This window comes from Miniopterus schreibersii (genome assembly GCF_964146895.1).
Source record: "Miniopterus schreibersii genome assembly, chromosome: 17".
Taxonomy (NCBI): Eukaryota; Metazoa; Chordata; class Mammalia; order Chiroptera; family Miniopteridae; genus Miniopterus; species Miniopterus schreibersii.
In genome coordinates, this window is record NC_138117.1 from 41,410,414 (window position 1) to 41,437,485 (window position 27,072).

The 27,072-nt window shown below is 53.1% G+C and overlaps 1 protein-coding gene across 2 annotated transcripts in view; it reads right to left on the minus strand.

Moving 5' to 3' along the window:
- The window catches only part of COL22A1 (collagen type XXII alpha 1 chain), a 197,501-nt gene that overhangs the window by 123,247 nt on the left and 47,182 nt on the right, over nt 1–27,072 (minus strand). For both annotated transcript variants that reach the window (XM_081116359.1, XM_081116358.1), the window contains exons 5-12: nt 25,338–25,449; nt 23,735–23,858; nt 18,595–18,870; nt 14,073–14,153; nt 12,914–13,030; nt 11,875–11,919; nt 9,340–9,402; nt 3,845–3,883 (exon numbers count right to left, since the gene is read on the minus strand). In XM_081116359.1, the coding sequence (XP_080972485.1) occupies nt 3,845–3,883; nt 9,340–9,402; nt 11,875–11,919; nt 12,914–13,030; nt 14,073–14,153; nt 18,595–18,870; nt 23,735–23,858; nt 25,338–25,449 (857 nt within the window). The remainder of the gene's footprint in view (nt 1–3,844; nt 3,884–9,339; nt 9,403–11,874; nt 11,920–12,913; nt 13,031–14,072; nt 14,154–18,594; nt 18,871–23,734; nt 23,859–25,337; nt 25,450–27,072) is intronic.

Here is a 27,072-nt window from a genome sequence, read left to right on the forward strand (position 1 = left end):
TTATTTTAGGAATAACTTCGTTTTAGCAATAACCAGTGATTGTGCTTCTTAGCCGTCTTAGTAACTATGTGACCTTGGGCAGGTCACTTGACCTCTAAGCTATGTTCTTGCTGGGGAAGTGGGCACGGCAGCCCCTTCCCTGCAGGGTTGTTTCAATGATGAAACATAGAGTATGGGACACACCTTTCATTGTGCCTGGTCCTCACAGGGGCCAACACACTCCATCTCAGTGGTGATTTACACCACAAATGCAAAAAAACCCAGCCAGAATCAGAGTCATAGGATGCCTGGGCCCACCGCTCCAGTCCTCAGTCACCCCTCCCCCGACCCCACCACTCTGCAGATTACTTTGGAGAGAATATTCTAGCAAAGAAGCCAGCTTTTTAAGCCCTGTTTGTGTGCCTTGGTCACAGTGACCTTCTCCCCTCTGTGGACTCTATTGGTCCCCTGGACCCGCCTGGCCACCCCTCATCCTCAGAAGGAGGGCAGAAACCCCTCTACGGAGGAAGCCCCAAGGGCTCAGACCAGAGGGGCTCGTTACCAAGCCGCAGAGCTGCGCTGCCAGGCCTTCATGCATCATCGTCCCACCCCCTCGCTCCTACCGATGAGAAAGCAGAGGCTCAGAGAGGGAGGTGACTCACCCAAATCACACAGCTCCTCTGTGGCAGATCAGGACTCAGACTTTGCTAAAAATGCACAGCTGCCGACAATGTCAACTGAGGACAGAGCAAAAGGGCCCGAGTCTGTTCGAGTGCCCGTCTCTCTCGGCAGCACTGAGTATGCGAGGCCTCCTGCAGTAGCTGTGACCCTGCAGCTCCAGGTCCTGAATGTGGTGCTGCAGGCAGGGCTGCGGGCACCAGGGTGGTGCCTCCAGGCGTCGGGAGGATGAGGCTTCCCGTCCTGAGCTCAATCAGAACAGACAAAGCAGAGATGTGCCCACAGCTCACGGGAGACAGGAAGCCTGTCGGTTCCTGCCTGGTGGCACCCACACGTCAGTCAGAGGACAGGCTGGTCCAGGGGTGGCACGTTGGTACTGCCCAGCAAGCACTGCTCATTCCTGGTGCCTGACCTCAAGGGCTCCGGCAGCCCTGGTCCTGACACCAAGGGTCACCTTGGGGTCCTGTTCATCCTCAAGCTCTGGTTCTGGGCCAGAGCGTGCTGGCAACTGTTAAGACAGGTGCCAAATCTGAGCTGCTGGACCACACGGGAGTCACAAGGTGGCTGCCATCAGCCCCACATTAGGTTCCAGGAGACCCAGACTTGCAAACGCACAGCAAAGTCAGTGGACCGGGTTGGCCTGGTGCAAAGCTCATGCTGGGCTGGGTGTCAGGCTCTCTCAAACTGCTCTGTGTTCTCGAGCAGTAGTCACTCTGTGTGTGCCTGAGTGTGTGCCTGTGTGTGCCTGAGTGTGTGCCTGTGTGTGCCTGTGTGTGCCTGAGTGTGTGCCTGTGTGTGCCTGTGTGTGGCTATGTGTGTGCCTGTGTGTGCCTGAGTGTGTGCCTGTGTGTGTGCCTGTGTGTGCCCGTGTGTGCTTGAGTGTGTGCCTGTGTGTGCCTGTGTGTGCCTGTGTGTGCCTGTGTGTGTGGCTGTGTGTACCTGTGTGTGCGCACACCTGTGTGTGTGCCTGAGTGTGTGCCTGTGTGTGCCTGAGTGTGTGCCTGTGTGTGCCTGAGTGTGTGCCTGTGTGTGCCTGTGTGTGGCTATGTGTGTGCCTGTGTGTGCCTGAGAGCGTGCCTGTGTGTGCCTGTGTGTGCCTGAGTGTGTGCCTGTGTGTCCCTGTGTGTGCCTGTGTGTGTGGCTGTGTATACCTGTGTGTGCGCACACCTGTGTGTGTGCCTGAGTGTGTGGCTGTGTGTACCTGTGTGTGCCTGTGTGTGTGGCTGTGTGTACCTGTGTGTGCGCACACCTGTGTGTGTGCCTGAGTGTGTGCCTGTGTGTGTGGCTGTGTGTACCTGTGTGTGCGCACACCTGTGTGTGTGCCTGAGTGTGTGCCTGTGTGTGTGGCTGTGTGTACCTGTGTGTGCGCACACCTGTGTGTGTGCCTGAGTGTGTGCCTGTGTGTCCCTGTGTGTGCCTGTGTGTGTGGCTGTGTGTACCTGTGTGTGCGCACACCTGTGTGTGTGCCTGAGTGTGTGCCTGTGTGTGTGGCTGTGTGTACCTGTGTGTGCGCACACCTGTGTGTGTGCCTGTGTGTGTGCCTGTGTGTGTGTGTGTGTGTGTGTGTCCCTGTGTGTGCCTGTGAAGACACAAAGAAATATGAGGGGGGAAATGAGTACACTCACAACCTCGCCATCCACAGAAAACCAGTAGTCATATAATGGGATTTTGCCTCTAGAATGTTTCCTTTTTAAAAAAATGTTATTGACTTTTTTAGAGAGAGACAGATTTGTCGTTGCACTTACTTATGCATGATTGGTTGATTTCTGTATGTGCCCTGCCTGGAATCAAACCCAGAACCTTGGTGTATTAGGACGATACTCTAACCGGCTGAGCTACCTGGCCTGGGCTACAGAATCAATCAATTAATCAATCAATCCCTCTCTCTCTCTCTTACACACACACATGCACTAGGGCCATGCTGCAGAGACATTTCACAATGTATATTTTCTAGGTCATCAATTACCTCCTGCGATCTGCACCCCTCGATGCCATGGCCTATTTAGCTTACGATAACTTATTTTCGCCTTCGCACACGACGGAGCATCAGCGTTGTTGCGGGTCTTGCCTATAAATAACTCGGAATTAAACAGGTGGGTACTTGTGCGTATCCTTGACTTACCTCCTTAGAAAAAATCTCTAGGCATGGACACACTGAGTGAAAGGGCACAGACCACAGGGCCGGGGGCTGGCTGCGCTGACGCTGCTGCCAGCAACTGAATGCAGTGGCCCTGGGTGCACCCCACTCCCACCGAGGGCTGATGCACTCTCCCTCCGGGCAAGGATGCCCTCAGGGCCAAGGGCCCCGCGTCGGAGTCTGCAGGGGCCTGGGCTCCGCTGCAATCATCAACCTAAACGTGCATGACAGAGTCTGTGGCTGCCTCTGCCAGGAGATGGGAGATACATTTTAATAGCTGGTGTGAGTGGAAAATGGTGCTTAGTGGCTCTTGCTTTTTATTTCTCCTTATAGGCGAGCACCTTAAGAAGGCTCTCCTCCTCAGAAGGACCCCTGCGCCCCGGCTCCGTCGAGCTTGCACGTTACCATGACGGCAAAGAATGTACAACACTCACATCTGGGAGACGCTGACAAGCCCCCCTCCCAGCCTCTCCTCTGCCTGTCCAGTCCTGTGCCGCCTGAAGCTCTGTCCCTAGTCATCCCCCTAAAACATCTGCACCAATCTCTGACTGTCCCCTTGGTCTTCCCACCCTCCCATTTATGCGGCACCTGCTATTCCAACATTTTCTGCATGTCTGACCATGCACACCCTTCGATGCCCCCCACCACTGCCAACGAGCCTCAACATGGTTTTCCATTGAATGCCCTGCACACTGGCCCTCAACCCATTTCTGCAGCTCTGTGGCCCACTCCCTAGGAGCGCCATTCAGAACCTCTGTTCTGAACTCCGTGGCCCAGCGCCCTCCTAAATGGCCATGTCCTCCGTGCCCCTGCTGTACTGTGCCAGCTCTTCACTCTGCCCGAGACCCCCTGACCACCAGCCATGCACACTTCGTCCCCGAGTCAGGGGAGGGCAAACATGAGGCCAGAGCTCAGTCCGGAGACCCCCTCTTTCCCACCCAAATGCTAACCAGCGATACAAGGGCGCACACCTCTCCCGCACCCAGGACCTCCACCCTGTTGCTGAACCACCTTTGCAGCCCTGGAGGCGTCAACAAGGGGGATGCTTACCTTTTCACCCTTTTCTCCTTGGACGAAAGGCCCTCGGCCCTAAACAAAAAGCAGAAGGCAAAGGTCACAACGGAGCCTCCCCACGGCCTGCGGTCACGGTGGCAGCAGCTCCGGGGTGAGACGGGTGGTGCCTCCTCCCTGGCTCTGCCGCAGAGCCTCTGAAAGCTGTTACCTACTGGGCAATAGTACAAACTTAAATTTCCAGCACCTCAGTGGCACAGCACTGTTCTTTACTTCCATATCAGCTTAAACCACATTCCCTATAATTCACATATTTAAAGTGTACAGTTCAGTCTTTTTTAGTATATTTACAGAATCACGCAACCATCACCACAATCAGCTTTGGAAAGTTTCATAGTCTCTGAGAGTGCTCCATCCCAATCAGGGGTCACTCCCCTAGTTCCTCCTGCCCCGCCCTAGGAAAACACCAATTTATTTTCTCTATAGATTTGCCCATGCCAGACCCTTCAGATACATGGGATCAGAGCATGGGGGCACTTAGGACCAGTGTTTTCATAGCCGAGTGTCTTCCAGGTTTGCCCATGCTGAGCATGGCCCACACTGCCCTTTGTAGAAGGAAGTCGTCCTTGCATGGATATAACACGTCGCTTATTCATTCGCCCGTGACGCATCTTTGGGTTGGTTCTACTTTTCAGTTAGGATGAACTGAAATGCTGCCATGAACATTTGTTTATAAGGTTTTGTATCACCGTATGTTTCCATTTCTTTGGAGATACACCCAGGAGTGAAGCTGCTGGGTCCTGTGGTAATCTCTGCATACCTTTTTTTTTTTTTTTTTAAATATATCTTTATTGATTTCAGAGAGAGGAAAGGAAAGGGAGAGAGAGAGAGAGATAGAAACATCAACGATGAGAGAGTCATCGATTGAGCCCACAACCCGGGCATGTGCCCTGACCGGGAATCGAACCCCGATCGCCTGGATCCTAGGTCGACACTCAACCGCTGAGCCACGGCCGGCCGGGCAATCCCTGCATACCTTTTAAAAGAAGCTGGGCCAATTCTACACCAGCAGCATCGGAGGGCTGCGGTTTCCCCATCACCAGCTGCTCCAGCCACTGCTGAGAGTGAGATATTGAAGTCTCCCACCACCATTCCTGGCTTCTCTCTCTCTCCTTTCAATTCTGTCCACTTCTGCCTTGTGTGGGGGCTTTGATTTTACGTACAGATACAATTGTTACATATTTCTGAAGGATGACACTTTTATTATAAAATGCCCTTCTTTATTTCTATTAACTTTTTTGTTTTAAAGGCTTTTTTGTCTGATACTAGTATAGTCACTCTAATTTTTGATGTTTTCTACTTTCAGGATATACATTTTTTTCAACTTATTTGTATCTTTGTATCTAAAGAGTGTCTCCTGTAGACACAGAATAGTTCTTGTTTTTATGTCCAATCTGAAAATCTCTACTTTTTAATGAGTTTAATACGTTCACATGCAATGTCATTATTAATGTACAGTGGTGCCTCGGTTTTCTAATGTAATCCGCTCCCGAAGACTGTTCGATGCCGCGGTCCAGCCGCAGCGGGAGTCGGGTGCTGAAGGTGGGCAAGGCGTCGGCCCTGGGAGACAGCAGACTACCCGACTCGGAGGTGGTGTGACACTGTTCCACTTTATTGAGAATCAACATAATCTTTTATACTTTCTTTTTTGGCTACGATTACATTTTTTCGGTTAGCAAGCAAGAAATATTATTCACAGGTTAAACAATACAAGTTTCGATTTCATCAGAACGGAACTATTTTGACTTATTTTTTTAGAATAGAGGAGAAAGGAAAAATCAGTGACCTATCAGTGATAGATGCGGCTTTGTTTGCAGCAGTAATATATTAGTTTGTGAGACAGAAATTTTATATAATATTTGCCTGTGGTTACTACTTCTTATGGTTATATTTTAACTATGGACCTATTCATAAGTTATTATATTCTTCTTGCCATTTTCTTCTAAGAAAAGAGTGCCTTTTGCCATAGCTATGGATTAACTGCTAAGAATGCTTTTCTTTTGTTCCTTTGGGAGCGAGCACCAGCGTGGCCGCCTCCTTGCCGAGCGTTTCATGAAGGGCAAGTTCTCATACTGAACATGCCTTCCATTTACATTAACTGTTCTGATTCCGTTCTCATTGGAAGCACCTGTGTAAGGCCGAGGAGGGTCTGGTGGCCTTTCCATACTGTTAGCCCCTTTCAGGGGGATGCCACAATCTGCCCTTTATTCTATATGCTACCAGGGTGGTCCTGGTACAGCAGGCGAGGGGCGATGGCCTTTTTCCTGTCCTCGGCTAATCTTGCATTCGTAGGCGGGGGCACTTGAGGATAGGCAGGCTGCGTGAGCTCAGCTTTCTCTAGTTCCTCCATAGATTCCTTATTGGGGGCGCCAGGGGGAGTTTTCCTACCTTCTTCTAATAACAATTTGTTAAAGCATCCGGCACATGTGGTAGTGACTGGACTTGGGGAAATCAGGCTTTCTTCAGAAGTGAGAACATTGTTTACCATTCCCAGGTTAGTTATTGATTTTACGACCCAAAATCCCCCTCCAAGGAGGAGAAGAGATAGTCCCATTAAGCCAATTCCTCCCACCCACATGCCACGTCCTCTCCTCAGAAGACGCCTTCCTTGAAGCTTCCTCTCCACGTCCGGATTTTGTCAGACGACACGGTTGGGAGAGGACGCGGCAGTTCGAGTTCTGAAATGTTCGAAAACTGAGGGGTCCCCAGCTGACAGCTGGGCCTCAGGGTCTTGCCCCCAGCGGAAGCCGTGGGGCATGTGCAACTTCCGAGGCCTGTTCCAGAACCGGAGCATTCACTTCGAGGTTTATGGCGTTGGTAAACTGAAATGTTCGCCAGCGGAGACGTTGGAAAACCGAGGTGCCACTGTAGTTAGTTTTACATACAACATCTCACTTTTTTTCTACATACCTTGTTTTTTTGTTCCTTTATTCCTCCTTTACTGCTCTTTTTTTCCTGCACAGAGTACTTTCTAGTGCAACATTGTAATCTCTTTAATGCTATTTTCACTATATATTTTTCAATTATTTTCTTAGCAGTTGCTCTTGGTTTATCATAGACATCTTACATTATCAGAATCTACTCCAGGTTTATACTTACGTCAATGATATTTATAAACATGCTCCTACATAGTCCTATCCCTCTTCCCCCTTTATTGTGCCTTTATTATTATACATATTAAACACCCGCTAAAACATTTTCATAATTGTTACTCTGAATTTGTCATCCCACTGTATTCTGGCCTTAATTATTTCCAGTGATCAGTCAGCTGACTATCTTATTGGGATGTCCTTAAATACAGTATCTAATTTTTACCCCTGCTTCTTTCAGATATCTCTCTGTCTTTTGGGATTTTTTACTATGCTGTATCTGAGGATGGATCTCTGTGTTCATCTTGACTGGGGTTCACTGAGCTTCTAGAATGTGCAGATTACTGCTTGTCATCCATTTGAGGCGCCTTTAGCCACATGTCTGAAAACCTTTTCAGCTCCTCTCCCCTCTCCTGGAATTTCCATCCTGTGCACAATGGGGCACTCTAGGGGCCTCCACTTTTATCTGAGGCTCTGTTCATTTTTCCTCATTATTTTTCCCTCTGGACTTCAGACAACATAATTTCTATTGATCTAGTTTCATGAGTGCTGGCTCTCTAGCGAGCATCCAACCCACTGTGGAGCCTCTCCAGGGATTTTATTCAACATTTCTATTATTATAATGTTAAATTCCAGGACTTCCGCTTGGTTCTTTTCAACAATTTCTATTTCTTTTCATATTCAGCACTTGATGAGATACTGTCACATCACCTGCCTTTATTTCTGTAGGAATGATGTAGCAGCTTCGTCGCCTGCTTTTCCCCTGCTCCCAAGTTCTGTGTCACTAGACCCACCTCACCGCGTTGACGTGAGGTTTAAATGAGCCCCAGATCTGTAAAGCCCCTGACGGAGAGCCAGGCACACAATGGGTGCTGTGCAGGGCGGCAGCTCTTCTTCCCCTGCCACTTTACACAGAGCAGGGCTCCCACGCATACTCAGGAGGTGGGCGGAGGCGGCCCAGGTGAGAGGTGCAGCTCAGTGAGCTCAGGCCCCAGGGTAAAACGGACCAGGATCAAAGTCTGGCTCTGCCAGGCCTGGACTCTGTGACCAGGACAAGTCATTTAAGTCTGAAAATGCTGTGTCATTCCATTTAGAGAAGTGACCAGACTGTGCTTAAAAAGTTGTGACAGGAGTAATGAGAGGATCCACAGGGAGTTCCCAGAAAGCAGAGCAGATGGTGCGGTCACGGGAATGAGCTGCGGGTGGCCAGGGAAGGGACTGCATTTCCCAGGTCAAATTTTCTAGGGAGAGGCTTTGTCTTGTCACTGGGGGTTTCCCTTTAGTACTAAGAACCCAGAGGGAACTAATTATAATCACAGGGAAAGACAACTGTCGCTCGCTGGCCAGCTGCAATGGGCCAGGTGTTTCATGGACAAAGTCGTCATGATTTTCTTCATTTTGCTAATGGAGTAAATGAGGCTTTCAGAGAAATTAAGGGATCTGCTCAAGATCACACAGCAAATAAGGCTGGACCAAGGGCAATCAGTAAGGTCCATCTGACACCCAACTTGTGCTGTTGATGTCAGGATGCTGGGCTGGAGGGTGTGGGTGGGGTTAGAGCTTTCGCCAGGCCAGGCAGGAGCAGCAGCAGCAGTAGCAGTGATCTCTGCACCGCTCTAAATCACTTACATGTGTGAACTCATTTAATTCTCATAATGCCACTGACAGTTAGTTTTATCACCCCTGCTTCACAGATGAGGACACTGAGAACAGAAAGGCTAAGTATCTTGGCTGAGCTGGGATTTCCTTCCCAGACATTTGGCTCCTAAGACCCTGCTCTGAACCACGGCCTGTTCATCTCCATAATTCTCCCGACCATCAACTTCATTCATTCATCAGCTGAGGGTTCATGAGCACAATCTATGCTAGGCCAGACCTTGGGGATGCTGTGATGACAAACCACAGGCTGGGACAGCAGGGAGTCAGCTGAGGCTGGGACTGAGGGAGTGAGGGTGACCCAGACCTGGGGTACAGGGAGATACCCTAGAGAACCACACACAGCTGACTCTGAGTGATGTGACAACATGAGCCAGAGGGAAAGGAGAGGAGGGCGGAAAACAGCGGACGGATGGAGGGCAAACTTGTTCCAGGTGGGGGAAGAGCATTGCAGCGGCCAGCTTGAGAAATGAGCAGCGTGGGGAACCACAACTTTGCATTGGGGGGCAGAATTCCAGGGGTGGAGGTGGGTGGTGAAGGTCAGGATCAGAGCGTGCCCACAGCCTCCTGTGCCCACAGATAGGAGCCTGGAGTTCACTGAGAGGGTGGTACAGGATTTCGTGCCTGGCACCCACCAGGGTCTCAGCACATTCCAGGTGACTGGCATGTTTTCAGAGGAAGCCCTGTGTCTCCCACACCAGCCACACACAGAGAGCACCTTTCACTCACCGAGTCGCCTTTCTCTCCCTTGGGTCCAGGAGCTCCAACTGGCCCGGCGGCTCCCATGTCTCCCTGAGGAGTTGAAACCAGGGATGAACATCACGTGGGTCTTCTGACAAGGCTCCCACACAGGTGCCCACAGCCCCTGGGACCACTCTCCAGAAGCAGCTGACCTTGTCATTACCAACTACACGGCTTGGCCACACTTCCCTCCCCGAGGAGGGCAGGTCTGGATCATTTCCCTAACCCCCTCATTCCAGGAATTAGGGCCTTCTTGAGAAAGTGAGTGGATGAAAGTATGTCACATGTGTCCCTGGGAATGGCCTGGCCAGTGATCCGTGGCCAAGGACCCGGCAGGAGAGTTAGAAGCCCCAGGTTCAAACCCCAGCTTGGCTGCTTAACGTGAGAGCCCGGGCACTCTCTGGGCCCGGGCTTCCCCTCTCTGCAACGGGCTTGCTTCCATAGGCACGTGATCAGGAGCATAGAGGTGCTTTGAAAACTGCCCAAGGTCAACCAGGGTCCCCTGACAGAGCCATCTGCAGAACAAGTCTGTCCACGAGGGTCCTGGACCCTCACGACTGTCCACGGGGAGAGGGCGGGCAGGCGGAGGAGAAAACAGTGTCTTCAAGGGAAGGGAAGATTCCCCAGGGACCAAGTGGGACAGGAGCCTGCTCTCTTACCATCCCATGGGCCAACCCAAGACAGGCTCATGCAGAACGCAGGAGCCCTCAGACAGCTTCTTCTACTTTTCTTTGTTCTTGGCATGCAGTTTCATCTCTAACTATCCCCATACTTCACACTCTAAAAACAATTAGCCACTTTGCTTACACTATTCCCTTGGCCTGTAACACCATTCCCTGCCTTCTTGTCCCAGGTAGTTCCTTAGCATCCTACTGGACCCTGCTCAGGCAGGGCCTCCCACAGAAAGGCATCCTGAAGGCTCCCTTCCAGGGAGCTATGGGACTTCTATTCTCGGCCTGGGGCTCCCCAAATGATATTCCCCTCCTCCCTGTCACATCTCTCTCCCCGCTGGCCTGTGAGTCCTGGGGACAGGGCTCTCTGTCATTCACTGCTATGTCCTCATACCCAGAATGGTCCTTGGCACCCAGAGATACCAAGCCATGACTATTGACTGGACCTGAGCTATATCTAGGTGAATGGGGTCCCTGGGAACCACAACTGTCTACTCAGAGTGTTGACTGTGGCAGAGACAGTTTGAGGAAGCAAAGGGCAGGGCTGCTAATCAGTGACATGGGAGCAGGCGTGTCTCCAAATGTCCCTCCTTGGAATGCCTTCCCTCCCACCTAGTCCTCTCTCCTGCTGTCGAGGGTCAGGCTCTGTGCCCGCACAACAAACCTCAGACATTTCTGCTCTTTTCTTCCAGCTGACAGCCAAAGAGCTGAGGTTACAGCCCAGGGGAGCCCAGTGAGGCAGAAACCCCTGCCCTCCTCGCAGTGACCACCTGGCACCCTGGCCCTCCCAGCACTGGTCTCCTTCAGTCCCGGGGAAGGGCAGCCCAGGAGGCTGTGTGTGTCTATGTGGGGGGTGGGGTTTCTGTGTGTGATCGTGTGTATGTAATGGTGCATGTGTGTATTTGTGCATGTGTGTGTACTGGGTGCGAGTGTGTGATGGTGTGTGTGTGTGTGCTCCCCATCCCAGTGAAGTGAGGGCAGAGGGGAGAAGGGTAAGAAAAGTGGGAGGGGATGAAGGTACACACAGCGGCAGGAGGAGGGCAGAGAGGAACCAAAGGGACCTCAGCAGGCGCTCAGTGTGATGTGGTGAATGAATGTGAAAATATGTAATGCGGGGGGAGGGAGGAAGGAGGGAAAGGGGAGGCAGGGGCCACCCCTAGCTGTTTTCAGCACCACACTCAGCCCCTCTTTTAAATACCAGACCAGGTCGTGGCCCCTGGACAATTCTGCCCTTGTCCAGCAGCTTCTGTGTGACCAAAAGCAATTCACATCTCTCTGAGTCTCAGCTTTCTGAGACCAAAAGAATGAAGTGAGGAGACAGCCCTGCCCAGCTCTGTGATACCATAGCCTGGGGAGTGACAGAGAGAGAAGAAGCTGCCCGTGACTGCGGAAGGACACCCCCCCCCCCCCCCCGGCACCTAGCTTAGAGCGATCAAGGAGTTTGGAAAATTTGTGCAAAAAAGAATTTCATGCAATTTAAACAAACAAAAGTCTAAACAGACAGACTCTTATAAGCCCAACCACCACCACCACCACCCCCACGTGTCTGGACTATAGAGGCCTCAAAGGGCTGATCAGAGTTAGCTGAGCACGGAGCTGAGGCTGTTTGAGTGAACAGGCCAAGCCTGGGCAGTGTCCCGACCCTTCTTGCTCACCTTTTCAGACTGAGAAATGGAGGTTCTGAGCAAAGACGTTCTGAATTTTATGCCACTTGCTTTTCCCTTCTACCCAACCAGCTCAGAAGCGAAGCCCTGCAGGACAATGATCTAACGCACCGGGTTTTCTTTCTTACACAGAGCAAAGCGGGGGGCTGCTTGGGCCAGAGGCCGCCGCTGCCAGCTTCAGTACTGACCTTGGGGCCGGGGAGTCCCACGGGGCCACCAGAGCCCTTTTCACCCTAAAGGGGAAAAGACAAAAGAAATGAGTGAGGCTGTTTTCATCCATCCCCCTTCTCTTCACTGGGTGGTTATCCAGCCCACATGCCACAAGCCAATCTCTTTGTGAGCCACATGCGGAAATGCTTCAACTGCGTCCACTCCAATTAACTTCATCCTCGGTTTCACGCTTTTGTCTGTGTCTCCCTCACCCCTCGCACAGTCACAGAGCCCCTCCTGCCTGCTGCCTGGGGCTGGGAGGTGCAGGCACAGTCATGGACTTGACCACAGGCTGGAGGGCAAGCCCCTGGGCTGCGGGTCCCGTGAACTTCACGGAGGCCCTCTCCAGCACAATTCTGCTTCTGTCATCTTTGTGTGTTTGTTTACGTTCTGCTCAGTGGACACTTTTTTTTCTTACCAAAAGGGCCACTGGTTATGGAGAAGCACAACAGATGATGGGCTCAGGGACTCGGAGACACACTTAATCTAGGTGACAGGTGGTGCTGGGGTCCTTAGAAACACATTTGTTTTTAAAATTAGAACAAGATGCATAAAAATCTCCTCATATATGCATCGAGTGTACACACAATGGCTAATTAAAGCAAACACTGAGAAGAAAGGGAGGAGGGCGTGCCCCACAGAGCACCCCTAAATGCCACCCACAGCCATCTGAGGCTTCGTCTCAAACCAAACCCTGTTAGACTCGGTTGCACGTGAGTGGAGGGGAGGCAGGTAGGGGCAAGGAAAACCTCGGGAGCACCTCATTCACTTCAGGAAATGCAAATCGGAGCTGGGGCTGAAGAACTCCTGTCCTAGTGCACAAACCCAAGAAATGAGAGGTCCAAGGAGCAAGAATGCTTCCCAGACCTGAGAGCCATGGGAGCCTGGGAGCGTCTGGCCCGGGCAGAACAGGTGCACTGTGGGAAACGCCCACCTCCGCGGCCCGCCCTGCCGCCAGCCTGCCCCCCTCAGCTCTGAGCAGTGGGCTGAGGGCCGAGAGTGGACTGCAGTAGGTACCTTCTCTCCAGCTGGGCAGGAGCAGTTGATGGTCTTCAAAAACCCGATTTGTTCACTGCCAGAGGTGGGCGGCCCCAGGGGTGGGGGCGAAGGCTCTGTCAGCACCGTCACCTGACACTGGAAGGGAAGCCAGTGGGTCAGCACCTGGCATCTCACCCAGCACCGCTCCCTGTTGGGGGCCTCAGTCTGGAGCTTCCTCAGAACCAAGCAGGTGAGGGGAGCTGGGACCCCCAGATACCTGAGTGTGAGCTGGAGGGCAGGGCATGTCTGACCACAGGTCTTGGTGCTCCGAGGCCCTTCAGACTGAGCAGCCTGGTGTCAGTGGCCTCACGGTCCCCTCAGCACCCTGCTAGAACTGCTTCACCCCTCTGAGCCTCAGTGCTAGGCTCTGCGGGAGTGGGGCAGGACGTTTCTATCACAAGAAGCTGAGCAGGATTTACTGGGACAGTCTTCACCGCTTCCCCTCCCCTCACCCCACCTCCCTCTCTCTCAACAGTCAGGCCCCTCTGACTCCGATCCCCCGCCTGGCAGCCCTCCCTGCTGTGTGCTGTGCCCCATAATTGTGCTGAGATGGGCACTGACCGAGCGCTCGCTGTGTCCTGGGGACTGGACAACCAAGCATTGCACATGGGTTTCACCTGCAACCCTGGGCAGCAGGCTCTAGGACCATTCCCACCTATTGAGCAGCCTTGGAGCTGGGATTTGGTAGAGGTGGGAGAGGGAGAGATTTGAAAAGGGGCAGAGGTGAAAGGTTCCCAGAGAGAAGCTGGACCATATGGAGGGCAATCTCTGATCTGTCCCGCCCTTCCAAGTCCTGACCATGACCTGCCTCCTCCTGTCCCTGTCCAGTGGACCAGCCCAGCACACTGCAGCCCCCCTCCCCTGAGCACTGGGGACAAGGACAGTCAGTCCCTCCTGGGGACATGCCACCAGGTTCTGCCTCCCGCTCCCTGGAGCTGGGACTCATCACTGGGCCACCAGGACCCGGGAAGACCTGCATGACCCCACTCGCCCTGTGGGACCAGGGAATGGATCCCTAGCAATGATCCCTCCCAAGTTCCCTTCTGTTGGTGGGTATCCCCTGAACCCTGACTGCCTCTTCCTAGGCCCCTCTGGAAGCCTGTCTCCTCCCAACCTCTCTATGCAAGAGACTGCTCACCGGACCCGAGGGGATGTCACAACAAGTCTCCAGTTCTGCGTGGCGGGAGTCACAGTAAATCACAATGCGCTGTAGGTCAAACTACAAAGAGAAACAAGTTGGAGTGTGAGCCTGGAACCCAGGGCCCTCCATAGGTTCGGCAGGCCTTGCCCTGCTATCGGGCCCCATTTCCCCCTCTGACCCCGCTGCCACCCCCTTCCCTGAGCCACTCCCTCCTTCCAAAGTGAGGCCCCAGCGCAAGCAGGTGAGCTGGCACTGCATCTACCTAAAGAACCCCGTGACGCAGCCAGAGCAGGCTCTGAAAGTCCAGTGTGTTGTGTCCCTATTTTCAAGCTCGCTAGGCACTCCACACCATTGTTTAGGTGAACTTTTAAAACCAAAAATTGGCTTCTATCACCTCTTTTACCACTACAACCCCTGAATGTTATTTAAAGGGGCTGTGGTGCTTACACACCCACACCCACACACAAGTGCCCACAGCCTTCAATAGGACAGCCAGGCCTTGTAGGACCTGGCTCTGCCTGCCTCTCCAGGTGCAGTCTTCTCACTCTGTGCCTTCACGCCACAGCATCTGACCTCACGGTTTCCCACGTCCACGCCTTTGCCAGGGCTGCTTCCAGCATCCACTGGTAAGGTGCTGAGGCCCTCAGTTCAGCAGCTCACAGGAGGCTGCCCACAACCACCTGAGTGAGATTGGGGGTGGGTCTTTCAGCCCCATCTGAGCTTTGAGATGACCATTCAATAGGAAACAGCTAGAGGTCGACCTTATGAGAGATCCAAGCAAGAACCACCCAGAGTAGCCCCTCTCAGATTCCTGAGCCACAGAAACTAAGAGATAATAAATGCTTATTTTCATCTACATTTTTCTTGGAGGAGGGGTCGTTTGTTACACAGCAACCGCTAATGGATACACCTACTACTGTCAAGGGAGCTCACTGAGTTCTCTCCCTACCACGCTGGCACCTGCGCCTGCAGCCAATTCCCTGTTTATACGTCCATCTTGCCCCTGGGCTCCCATGCTGACCCATATCCCTCAAACACACTGAGCCCATTTCCCACATGCTTTCCCCTCCAGCTCCCACCTTTCCTGCCGCTGGCTCTTCACAAGGCTGGCTCCTCTCCCCTCTCCCCTCCACCACCCCTCCAGGCCTGACCAGCTCCATCACCTGTCACTCTACCACGTCACCCTGTCCATCTTCATAACAGAACTGTGCCTGTGCTTCTCAGTTACCTTTTCACCTGTTTCCGCCCCCAGAGCATGAGCTGTGAAGCAGGGCTCCCTCTCTCTGCCCCTCTCTGCAGCCCCAGCACCTGAGCCAATCCTGACGCACAGAAGCACAGCAGCCTTGGTGGGCGGATGAATGCACACGTGGACAAACCATTTGCCGAATGGAGCTGGAGCTGAATCAAAGGAGGGCGGGATGCCCGTTACTAAGCGCTAGGTGCCCTGGCCTTGCACCTGCCCTGTGCCCTCTCTCCTCTGGCCCCTCCACACAGGGGAGTCCCTCAGCAAACTCACAAGACACACAGGGAGCCGGCTCTGGCCCTGGGTCCCTGGCTTTATGACATGCCCCTGTAGGTGTAACCCCTCACTCCCCTGCCTCGGCTCAGCTGAAACCTAACAGTTCCAGTTGGCCATCTGTTTTATTCCCTGTAGAGAAGCCAACCCACAGATGAAAGACAATGACAACACAGACCGTGCTTGTGAACAAGGCCCGTTTTGCGGAGTCCTGTCTCCTCTATTAGCTCACACGCTCAGCGGCCGGGCCGTCTCAGGCTGCGAGACAGGGATAGAGGAGGAAGAGCCAAAGGCTCAAGGCCAGAGACCAGAGACCTGGGGCCTGGGCAGAGCACTCCCAGGGGGGTGAGAGGGCCTGGGAGCCCGGGGCGGGTCCCTTTCTAATTGTGGAACATACTGGCCAAGCCAGGGAGTCCACCTCCTAACACCACTGCACTGAGACCTCTGCTCACGTTCACGGCCTCAACAATTCCGGGCTGAGCGAGTGCATGGCCCCCGCCCCACACCAGCTTCCCTGTGCTCCACCCGTGTGCAGCTTGGTGACCCTCTTCTGCTACAGTGTGGAACCAACTAGGGTGCAGAGGAATTGGAATCTGGGGTCAGCCACGCCTGGCCTGAGCCTCAGCCCTGCTCATCCCTCAGGCAGCTAGTCAAGGCCCGTCAATCCCCTGGCCTCAATTTCCTCTTCCGTTAGGTGGAGACGGGGACACCAGCTCCCAGGGCTGTGCTGAGGACCAAGTGAGGCAAAGAAGCTGCGTCCATCGCAGGGAGAGCTGCAGGCGGCTGTGGTCTCTCCCAAGCCATGTGGTTACACATTTCCAGCCTGAGCGTTGGGAAGGTTTACTGAGGGGTAAGGCAGCTAGTGATCCCTCTCCATCTACTTCATTAGGTTTCTTCAAATCTAGGAGCCCAGCACAAAATCATAAGTGGGAACAGTGATCCCACTGACAAATGTCAGAGGCTCTGGGATTCCGCAGTGCCAGGTGCAAGGTGGCACTCAGCCAATGTCAGCGGGCACAGGAGTAGAGAGAGGCACTCACCTGTGCCCGGACTCCACACAGTGGGTTAAAAGGGCCCGATGTGATTGTCAAATTTGAGTGAGGGCAGGACAGCCCCAGGCCCCAGACTCACAGTAAAATGCAGAATTTACGAGCAGACTGTGACACCAGCAGTCCACTCACTAAGTGCCCTTGGTGCAGTCATTAAAGCTCTCCGTGCCTGGCTTTCCTCACTAAATGGGGGGATTACAGTGAATGAGCTCACGGGGCTGAGAAGGGGAGGAGCTGAGGCGCAGTGTGACCACCTGGGCTAGTGAGCAGCAAACAGCAAGGTCGGCCAGGGGTTTGCTGCTCCAGCACCAGGTCGGGGCTCAGAGTCCAGGCAGGTCCGTGCCTGCCCCATGAAAGTAACAGGGTGGAAGGAAGCCGGCACCCAGCCCCTCCCCAGCGCAGGCCCTGAGCCCCTCTCATTACTCCCTAACTGGTCTCAGCCCTCCTCCGTCCATCAGCCCCGCTCTCTGAAGCCACAGGGAATGTCCTCAAATGCAGCCCTGACTCTCCCTGCCCTGCCTCGCCCTTCAGGCCACTTCACCTGCAGGCTCATCCTAAGTTCCACGCGTGGCGGGCCCTGCCCCACTTTCCACCCAGCCTCACCCCACGCCCCGCTTCAAGCTCCTGCTGCCTCATGATGCTCTGCACACAACGCTGCAATCTGCCTCCTGCTTCAGGCCCCTCCGCACAGACAAATCCTAGTCATCCTTCCAGACTCACCCCAGGAATCACCTCTTTCAGGAAGCCACCCTTGTCCCCCCGGCCTTCCCCCATCCACCTTCCCTCCTCACCTATGTCGGATGTCTTTCCTCTGGGTCCTGTAATGTCTGACACTTATCGCTATCATGGAATTTATTCAAATAGACTGAAATGAGCTCAGTGTGAGTCTTCTGTACGAGACCATAAGTGTCTAAAACCTAGAGAGAGCCTATTGTGTGTCAGACAGCTAAACTGGCAGAGAAGGCAGAAACAGTGGCCACCATCATAGAGCCCCCCCTCCCCCCAGGCAGATGGACAGTGGATGGTCATCATGCAGACCCCCAGCACAACGCCCCACTAGCAGGTGCCCCACGGACACGGCGGACGTGCACTCAGGCCAGGCTGTGCTGCAGAGAACGCAGGTTCGCGGAGCTGGGGTGGATCTGCAACCCCTCTCCATCCCTGACCAACCGGATGCTTGTAGACCACTTAAAAAAATTGATATATACTTGGTTACACAAGTGCATATATTTGACAGAACTCAGCAAAGCATATGCTTAAAATCTGTTCATTTTACTTATATGATTACACCTCATGAGGAATAAAGTGAAATATCCATTTATTGAGTTACTTTAGCCTTCCCGAGACAAAGCTTCTTTATTTAAAACATAAAAATGGCCTAGCAATTTCAAAGGCATTATAAGAATCAAATTAGATTATATTTTTAGTACCTGGACCAAGGTAGGTACACATATAATTAGTAAAATGAACAGCAGGGTTATTTTATGTTACATAAGCATGTATAACTAAATTATAATAATACTATTTGGCTAGTACTAAGTACTTACTGTGTGTAAGGGCTATACATATAGATGGAAAAATAGGGCTACAAAGTTTCCTGTATAGAGACCTATATGGAGATATAGATAGAAATATAGATATGTAGGTAAATGTACCATGTACCCAGTGCTGAACACAGTGCCTGGCACTCAATAGATGCTCAATATATATGTGATAAATGATTGACGGAATGGCTAAATGATTGAATGATTGAGTGAATGAATGAATGAATGAGTGAGTGACTGAGTGATGGTGACTTTGAGCTCCAATATGGCAGTTCTCTAAGTCATGATCCTCCCTTCTAAGACAGAGCAAGGTGATGACTTGGATAAATCATACAGGCAGGTGTGGGGGACATGGGGAGCATGTGGCTCCCGAGGCTCCTCCTTGGTGACCCCAAGACCTTGGCACTCACGTCGATGGGCACACTGTCATAGAGGCGCTTGCCAATCACGGTCTTGCCCTGGATGTCGATGTTCTCCCTCTCCTCGATGGGCAGCGTCTGCACCAGCACACAGTCAACGTAGAGAGAGACGTTCTGGGCCTGGATGCTCAGGGCGATCTTGTGCCAGTCCCTGTCAAAGACATCGTTGACCCGGGGGCCGCGGAAGACCACCCTGACGGCATCCTTCACGGCACCCACAGCGTTGTACTCCACGGCTTTGTTCTCGCCATCCAGCCTGATGGAGACCTGGGGAGGACAAGACCAGAGGCTCCTTGAGCTGCATGGGACCAAGTGGGAGGGGCACTGCAGGGTCAGACCTGATGAACCCGAGTCAGATCCTTGCCATGACCCTTACTCACTCGTCAGCTGTGGGCAAGCCACTTGCCGTGTCTAAGCCGCAGAAGAACACCTGCCCTGCCGGCTGTTCTAAGCCCTGTGTTACATGGAATGATGGGACTCACACATTAGCCCAGGGTCCCAACTCAGCTGTCTGGAGGGACTGCACAGGTCAGATCACTTTCATGAGACTGCGAGACAACTGGTGCAAAGGGGCTGGAGCTGTGAGGCCCATCAGAAATCCCAGTTTAGCCCGGCCGGGCGTGGCTCAGCGGTTGAGCTTCTACCTAGGATCTAGGCGATCGGGGTTCGATTCCCGGTCAGGGCACTTGCCCGGTTACGGGCTTGATCAATGACTCTCTCATCATTGATGTTTCTATCTCTCTCCCTCCCTCTTGTTTCCTCTCTCTGAAATCAATAAAGATATATTAAAAAAAAAAAAAAGAAACAAAGAAATCCCAGTTTCTTTCAATGTCTCTTAAAACCCTGTCTGGCAAAACAGGACATATCTGGCCGGAGGCCAGGTACAAGTCCGAAACCCCATCCACTAACCCACAGTCTCATCCTGAGGACAAAGTTAAAGGCCGGCAGAATCGAGTCCCTCAATAGCAGGGACCTCACCTGCTGGGTTCACTGGAGTTCCCTGGCCCTTTGCAAAATGCCTGGAAAACTCTTGGAGAAACTTTCACTTTTGTTTTTCTCATAAGGAGTAAGTATGTTCTCATCTCTGGGCTCATTTTTTCATCCCTTGCACAATGCTCACTGAGCAGCTTCTGTGGCAGGCAAGCGATGTGCCAGGAGTCAGGAAAGCAACACTGGGCAAGATAGATGCACTATCAGTGCAGATGAACAAGAATATTTCTGCCCCATCTCCAGGGGTGGTCTTCATTTGCCCTGATGTCCACACTCCACCTTCTTCTGCCTGCCTCCAGCTCCCTGAGTCTGACCTGGAAGGACTACTTCCCCTGGGCTCCTGGGCCCTTCGGCTTCTGCTTAGTTTGGCCCATGGGAAGCCCATTGGAGTGGAGATCAAAGAGCCAGAAGAAAGAGGGATCAGGGTATTGGTCCTTCCTGCCCTTCTTGCCTCCCTGTAGGTCCAGGTGGCTATGCGCCTCCTGTTCCACTCTCCCTCCTCCATGACTCCAGCAGACACCATCTCCACTGACCACCTGCCTCCCCGGCCCAGGCCACCCAGGCTCAGGGTGGAGGCTTCCTGCTGTTGCTAATCCCGGGATATCCCTGATTCCTTTGTTGATTTCCTGAACCCTGACCCTTAACCTCATCAGCTCCCTGAACCCTAGTCACTCACTTTATTACAACTTTCTTCAAAAATTCAGGCCATTGTCTGGCAAGTCACTTTTGAGCTGTGTGACCTTGGGCAAGCTGTTTAACCTCTCTGTACTATTTCCTCACTTTGTAAAACAGAGCTAATAATAGTGCCTAAACTACAGAGTTGTTATGAGGATTAAATGAATTCCCACAGATGTACAACACTTACACAGTGCTGGTTATACAGCAGGCACGGTTCTAAACAGGAGCTGTAATAACTTACCAAGTAAGTTCAAAGACCCGGCAGGGAGGTCTTCTCCGGCACACGTGTGACTGGATTCTCACCTGGCCATTTGCTCTTACACCACAGGCTTATTGATGTATTTACATTTTCTCATAGCACCTTGTCTGTATATGAAAGTGTCTCATTCATTTCTCTGGTTCACCTGCTTGTTGCCTGCCTGCCCATCCTTTTAAGCTGGCACTTTGTCTCTCTTGCTCATCCCTTTACTCCAATGGCTAGGACAGCACCTGGCCCAAAGTAGCACTTAATAAAAAGGAAATGAATGCATGAATGAGTGAGTGAATGAGTGAGTGAGAGCCCTGAGGTTAAAGCAGGGGCCCACTGCCATGCTGGGAATCAGCCACAGTATTTGCAACAGCCCCAGGTATTCTGGCTTCTCTTTCTGGGCCCCACATGGCTTCAGCCAAGGGGAACCTAAGACGTACTTGAATTATCTGATGGTATGTTATGGTTCAGGTATAAAACAGAAAACTATAAACCCGTGACTAATAACCCAATACTTCTGATACACATAATCTGTCTTCTATTTCTTGAAAATATTGTCTCAGGTTTGAGTGCTGTGTCCTCAAGCTACCTGGCAGCTTCATGAGATCATGGCTTTCCCCTCCATGTTTCCATTTCTTCCAGCAGATTCAGAGCAGGGAGGGCCTAGTAGACATGAATCCTGAATCTACCAGTACTGGCTGGGTTCCTTGGGAAGACACCTCACGTCTCAGATCCATGAGCAAATCCTGTTGGTTTTATTTTCTAAATAAACCCAGAATCTGATCACGTCTCCACAGTTTACTCTTACCGCCGGATCTGAGTCAATGTCATGTCTTGTCTAGAGGACTATCATAGTCTCCTTGTTCCTAGGCCTGCCCACCTCCCAGAACCTGCTCTCAAACAAGAAGTTCCTACACCTGCCCACAAGGCCATGAAACCCACCCCACCTCTAACGGACCAACACTCTGCCCCAGCCGACCCAGCCTCCGTCCTTTCCCTTTAGCATGCCCTCGGTTTCTCCAAGTGACAACGGGGAAATGCCAAGGTTCAAGGGTGGTTGTAAGCACTGAATGAGATCATGGACCTGGAAACCTCTACGGGCAGATCGATAATGACTGAGGGCATGGACAGCCAGTGACACCATCCTGCTCAGGTCCCAGGGTTTGCCCAGGGCACGGAGGTGGCCCCCATCAGCACTTCCCGTGACGGGCACTCCCCCACAGCCTGCTCCATGAAGCTAAACTGCCAGGCACCTCTCTGAAAATGAGCCTGAGGTCCCAGAGGTGGGCTCAGCCTCTGCCCAGCTCGGCAGCCTCTCAGCCCACGCCCCTTCTGGCAGACGGAGGGGGAGGCAGTCGTGGCAGACGGGGAGCACCCAGCTCTGCAATCCTCATGAAGAAAGGTCCTAGACTGAGGGGGTGGCGCGGGCTGGCCCACAGGAATGTCGTGGCAGGCGCCCGCGGAAACCGGACCCTGGGAAACGGGAGAAGCAGGACCCGGGCGCCTGCAGGCGGAGGAGGGTGAGGGTCACAAGGAGCCACCTGCTCTCCAGAAAGGCCTCTGGGGAGGAATCATCTCCATGCTGCCTCCCACACCAAGAAAACAGGTTGCTCGCAGCAACCCCGAATGTTCATGCCTCTCAGTCTGACCAGCCCTGTGACAGAAACATCATCTGTCGGGCTAACTCATGGAGACTGGAGCCAGCCGAGCACAGTGGGTCAAAGACAGGCTTGGAGTTGGACTGCCTGGGTTCAAATCCCACCTCTCCTTCTTATTACCTATAAAAGCGCAGGCATGTAGCCCGACCAGTGTTGTGCAGTGGTTGAGCATCTACTCATGCACCAGGAGGTCACAGTTCAGTTCTGGGTCAGGGAACATGCTCAGATTGAAGGCTTGATCCCCAGTAGGGGGCTTGCAGGAGGCAGCTGATCAATGACTCTCTCTCATAAATGTTTCACTCTCTCCCTCTTCCTTCCTCTCTAAAAAATCAATTAAAAAATTAAACAATTAAAAAAGTAGGCACGTGGCCTAAAATCACTGTGATTCAGTTCCATCCTTTATAAATGATAACAGCAGCTCCACTCACAGGGCTGTGATGCGGACTGAGTGAGTTCGGATGTGTGAAGCCCTCAGGACCAGCCCTGCCTGGACAAGCTTGTGTGGGTAAGTACGTGTGGACGGGCACGTGTGGATGAACACTGTGGACAGGCATTGTGGATGGGCACATGTGGACAGGCACATGTGGGCAGGCACTGTGGATGGGCACTCTGGACAAGCACGTGTGGATGAGCACGTGTGGACGGGCACGTGTGGATGAACACTGTGGAAGGGCACTGTGGACAGGCACTGTGGATGGGCACTGTGGACGAGCACGTGTGGACGGGCACAAATGGATGACCACGTGCATGCCATGTCAGCGTCCAGCTCTAAGCAGCTCTGGAGAACCTGTTCTGCCAGGCAGCAGCCATGCTGAGGCCCTGAGCATGCTTATTTATTTATTGAAATCCCAGATGAAAGCACAGCCAGCATGCCCCAGCTGGGGCGAGTCATGTCTTCACACAGTTCATTTTTCAAGAAAAAACAAGGTAAACCAGACAAAGACACGGGTGGTCCACAGATGCTGAAGATGGGGCTTGGGATTCGGCAGAGCACAAAAGCAGTGTCGCTTGCATCTCAAACCAATGCCTGGTGCTGATGGCTTTGATGCTGAGACAGGCCTTTCCCCCCGAGGCCACATGCTGTTCGTGGGTTGTTCTACCTTTGGAGAAACTGAGAACCCAAACACACCAGAGGTGGGCAAAGACCAGCTCCTCGGCTTCCTTCAGGGTGAAACCAAAGACTATTGTAAGAGGGGCACTGCCTGTGACAGAACTGCAAGGCCCACCCTCAAGAGGAGCGGACACAAGATTTGAACCCAGCTCTGCTGACCCCGAGCCACTTTCTTCTGCTCCATCATGATCGTCGCTCATGCTGCTGACAGAGCTGTCAATGGCCTGCAGAGCGTAGGGACCAGGTCTTCATCTCCACCAGAGTGCCAGCACTTGGCCCTACCTAGGAGAACAGTGCCTCCTCGTGGTGTGACACTCCCCAGGGGTTCCCTGGGCCTCCATATACCCAACTCCTGATCTCCCAGGCCCCGGACAGAGGCCCTGAGAAAACCTGGTGGGTGAGGCAGCCTCCGAGAAGGAACGGAAAGCTGCAGTGTGCCACTTGTACCTGCGGGATGCCATACTGGTCGATGACCTGCCAGATGTACCAGTCTTCCTTCCGAGAGCTCTTCCGGAAGCGGAATGTTGTGACAAAGGCATACTCATCAGGCAGACCTTGGGGGAACACATCCCTGGAGGGAGACAGAGGCAGACTGGTGACATCAGGCTTAGGGACAAGAGCAGGTGCTACCAAAGGAAGGCCATGTAGCCTGGGTCCCAAGTCCTGCCAACCGCCTCCTAGACATTTCTAAACCCCCTTCCTGCCTATCTTCACTGCCTTTTCCTTCCATCAGGGTCTCACCACCCTCTTCAGACCTTCCTGTGGCCCCTCCATTGGCCCTGGCCCCACCTTTAGCCGGTCCAAACCCACCACAGATGCTTCCACCTCCCCAGCATCACTGTCCCTGACAAAATCCACGGCAAAGGCTACACGGCTGTCCCCCAGGGTCAAACGCAGCTGAATTTCCCAGCCTTACGTCTCCATGCCTGTCCCTTGGCAGCAAGGCCCACCTACCATATCCTGTCCTCCCTGGACCCCATACCCTGCACCAGGACATCCTCCCATCTCCACAGAGCCCAGGGTTCCAGTGAGCATAGGAGCCAGCCCCCATGTGGGGGAGTTCCCCAACTCCCTGCAGCTCCCCCCAAATTCAGAATGAAAGTGGCCCCTCACAAGAAGTAATGAAGGCATTCTGATCTCTTTGTAGCCTGGGCAGCCGGGCTCTGAGGGCCAACTCCGCGCAGTGTGGCTGGGGAGTGGCAGGCGGAGGCTCACACTGAGAGGGCCTGGTCTCCAGAGCTCTCCTTCATCAGCCGCCTGGACCCTGCCCTGCAGACCTGGGGGCAGGCAGCTGCCTGGGGAGTGCACGTGGCATTGGCTTCTCCATCAGCCGTCTGGCCAGAGAGCCAGGAAGGGAAATGAGGAGGCGGCTGGGTTCCTGGTTCTCAGACGGGCAGACCCTCAGGGACCCTCGGTTTGGCAAAGTCTGGTCCTCCCTCCCTGATTCTGGGTTCACAGATCTAAGCCTGGAGTTGGCCTGGGTGATCAAAGTCATTGACTGAGCTGGGATGCACCCAGGACCACCCCTGAGCACTAGGAGCCGAGCTGGCACTCAGCGCTTGGACCCCTCAGGATCCAGGGATGCCAAGGTCTCTGGCTAGGACTTCCCCTCCTGTCTGCACAGACACAGACAGTGAGATCTGCAGCCATGGAGAGAGATCTCACTTCACTCTCTCTTATTTCATTCATGAGTCCAACTATTCTACTGTTTTCTTTCTAAACACACTTTTTTCTTATATGTTTGAAATAACACACACACACATATATATATATAGATGTATAAATACATATACATATAGATACTGGTAGATATTATATCTATATATTTATACCTATAGGTATTCTATATCTATATATCTATGTGTTTCTATTTATCTATATCCATATAGAGGGACTAAGACCATATAGAATTAAAAAACAAGAAAAAGCTATTACAATTAGGGCAGGGGGAAAAGTCATTAACAGAGACTATCTATACTAGGAAACAAAATGGCCTAATCTAACCCTTTTCACAAATAATGCAGCAGATGGAGGGGAGGTGACCACGCACTCTGTCCTCTGCACCACGGGGAAGGATCCCATCCGGACATAGGCGCTCTGCGCCCCGTTCTCTCGCTCCCCCAAGATGTTCTTCACTCTGAACAAATCCATCAGGTCAAAACCTGTGCAAAGACAAGAGTGGGGGTGAGTCTGGAGAGAGGGGCACAGAGACAAAGAAAAAGCCCACCTGCTCTCTGCAAAAGCAGCCTGCCCACTGCTGGGGGAGCGCAAAGGGGGACTCCCCCAGGGGAACTGTTTGGGAACAAATGTAAACAGCAGTAAGGAGAGGTACAGCTTCCATTTCCCGCTCCCATCCCAGGAAAAGCTGGCAAGACATGCAGCTCTGGGCATCCCACTGAACTGGGTGCCGTCAAGGGCCTAGCAGGCAGTCAGCACAGGCAAGCAGAAGGTGTCCTGGCTGTGACCCTGTGGCAGGGGCCTGGGCGTTGAGGATGCCCACATGGGACACTTCACTCACACAAGCTGCTCTTTAAGCATCGTGGGGGACAGCAGGCACAAGGTGCCCTTGTAGCTCTGTGCTATACCTCACAGAGCCCCGCGGCCCCAGCTACGACCAGCTGGTGGCCCTGACTGGGCCCCATGCGAGAAGATCCACTGGAAGAGCTGCAAGTGCACTGGGGCCCTGCACCTAGAAGTGTCCCAGGGGGCGGGAATGCCCTGACTGGCCAAGAAGGCCAGGGCGGGCCCCACAGCTCTGGTTGCAGGGTTGGACACGAAGAGGTCCAGAGCTCAGGTTCTCCGCCAGAGAAAGGCAGGGTGGGCAGGGGCAGGGGCTGGAGCCAGTCTGTCCTGGGTCTGAAGCCTCTCAGCGCTGGCAGGGGTCCGTCGGCACACTCAAGCCTTCCTCCTCCAGGAGCAGGGACAGGGACACACCTCACAGGCCTGCCTCCTTTGAGGACTTGGTGGGTCCCTACAGGCAGAGCCGAGCTTCTCAGGTGCCCGCAGCTGTCATCTCCACCAGGCTGGTGCAGGTGGGTCCCTGTGTGCTCTCTCATTTGTTAAACTGACTCCCCCGCCTGCCTGGGGGCAACCCCCTGGAGCAGTCACTGTCTGGAAGTGGTGAGCTGGAGGTGACAGGTGTGGCTCAAGAGAAGCTGGCAGTTTGATTTGGGGAGCAAAGGTAGAGAAGAGAGAGCATGTCACGGAGTCACACTTGGGCCCGTCCTGTCCCTGTTCTTAGACTCCGCAGCTCCAGGACTCTGGTGCGATTCCTCAGCCCCTAAAGCTCCCTTTCTCATCTGCACGGAGCAGGAAAGGACAGCGGCCCCCCAGCACTGCCGAGGCCTCTCTCAGGGTCCTGCCCCTGGAGGCTCCCGCCAAGTGCTGGCTCTTTCTCAGACGCTGGTGGGCACGTGCCCAGAGCCACCCACAGCCTCCTCGGCTGCCTGGAAATCGCCACCTTGAGCGGGTTCCCTCTAGCAATCGAGTGCGGGAGGACCAAAAACAAAAGTTTAGGAGAGCAAACGCGTGCTCCACTTTCCGGTTTCAGTGAATGAAACAAAGACTGAAGCATGAAAAACTCTGACCAGCAGGCAGTTAGCTGGGTGACAGCAAAGGGCACCGAGACAGGAGATGAACTGCCTGAAATAAATAAGGGCAGGAACGAAACTGAAAAATATTCCCCAGGTAAACGGACTCTGACGCAAGGCGCCACGCGATGAAGAGGCGATTGCCTAACATGAAATTTGGGAGGTGCAGCTCCGAGGTCAGGCTGGCGGAAGCCG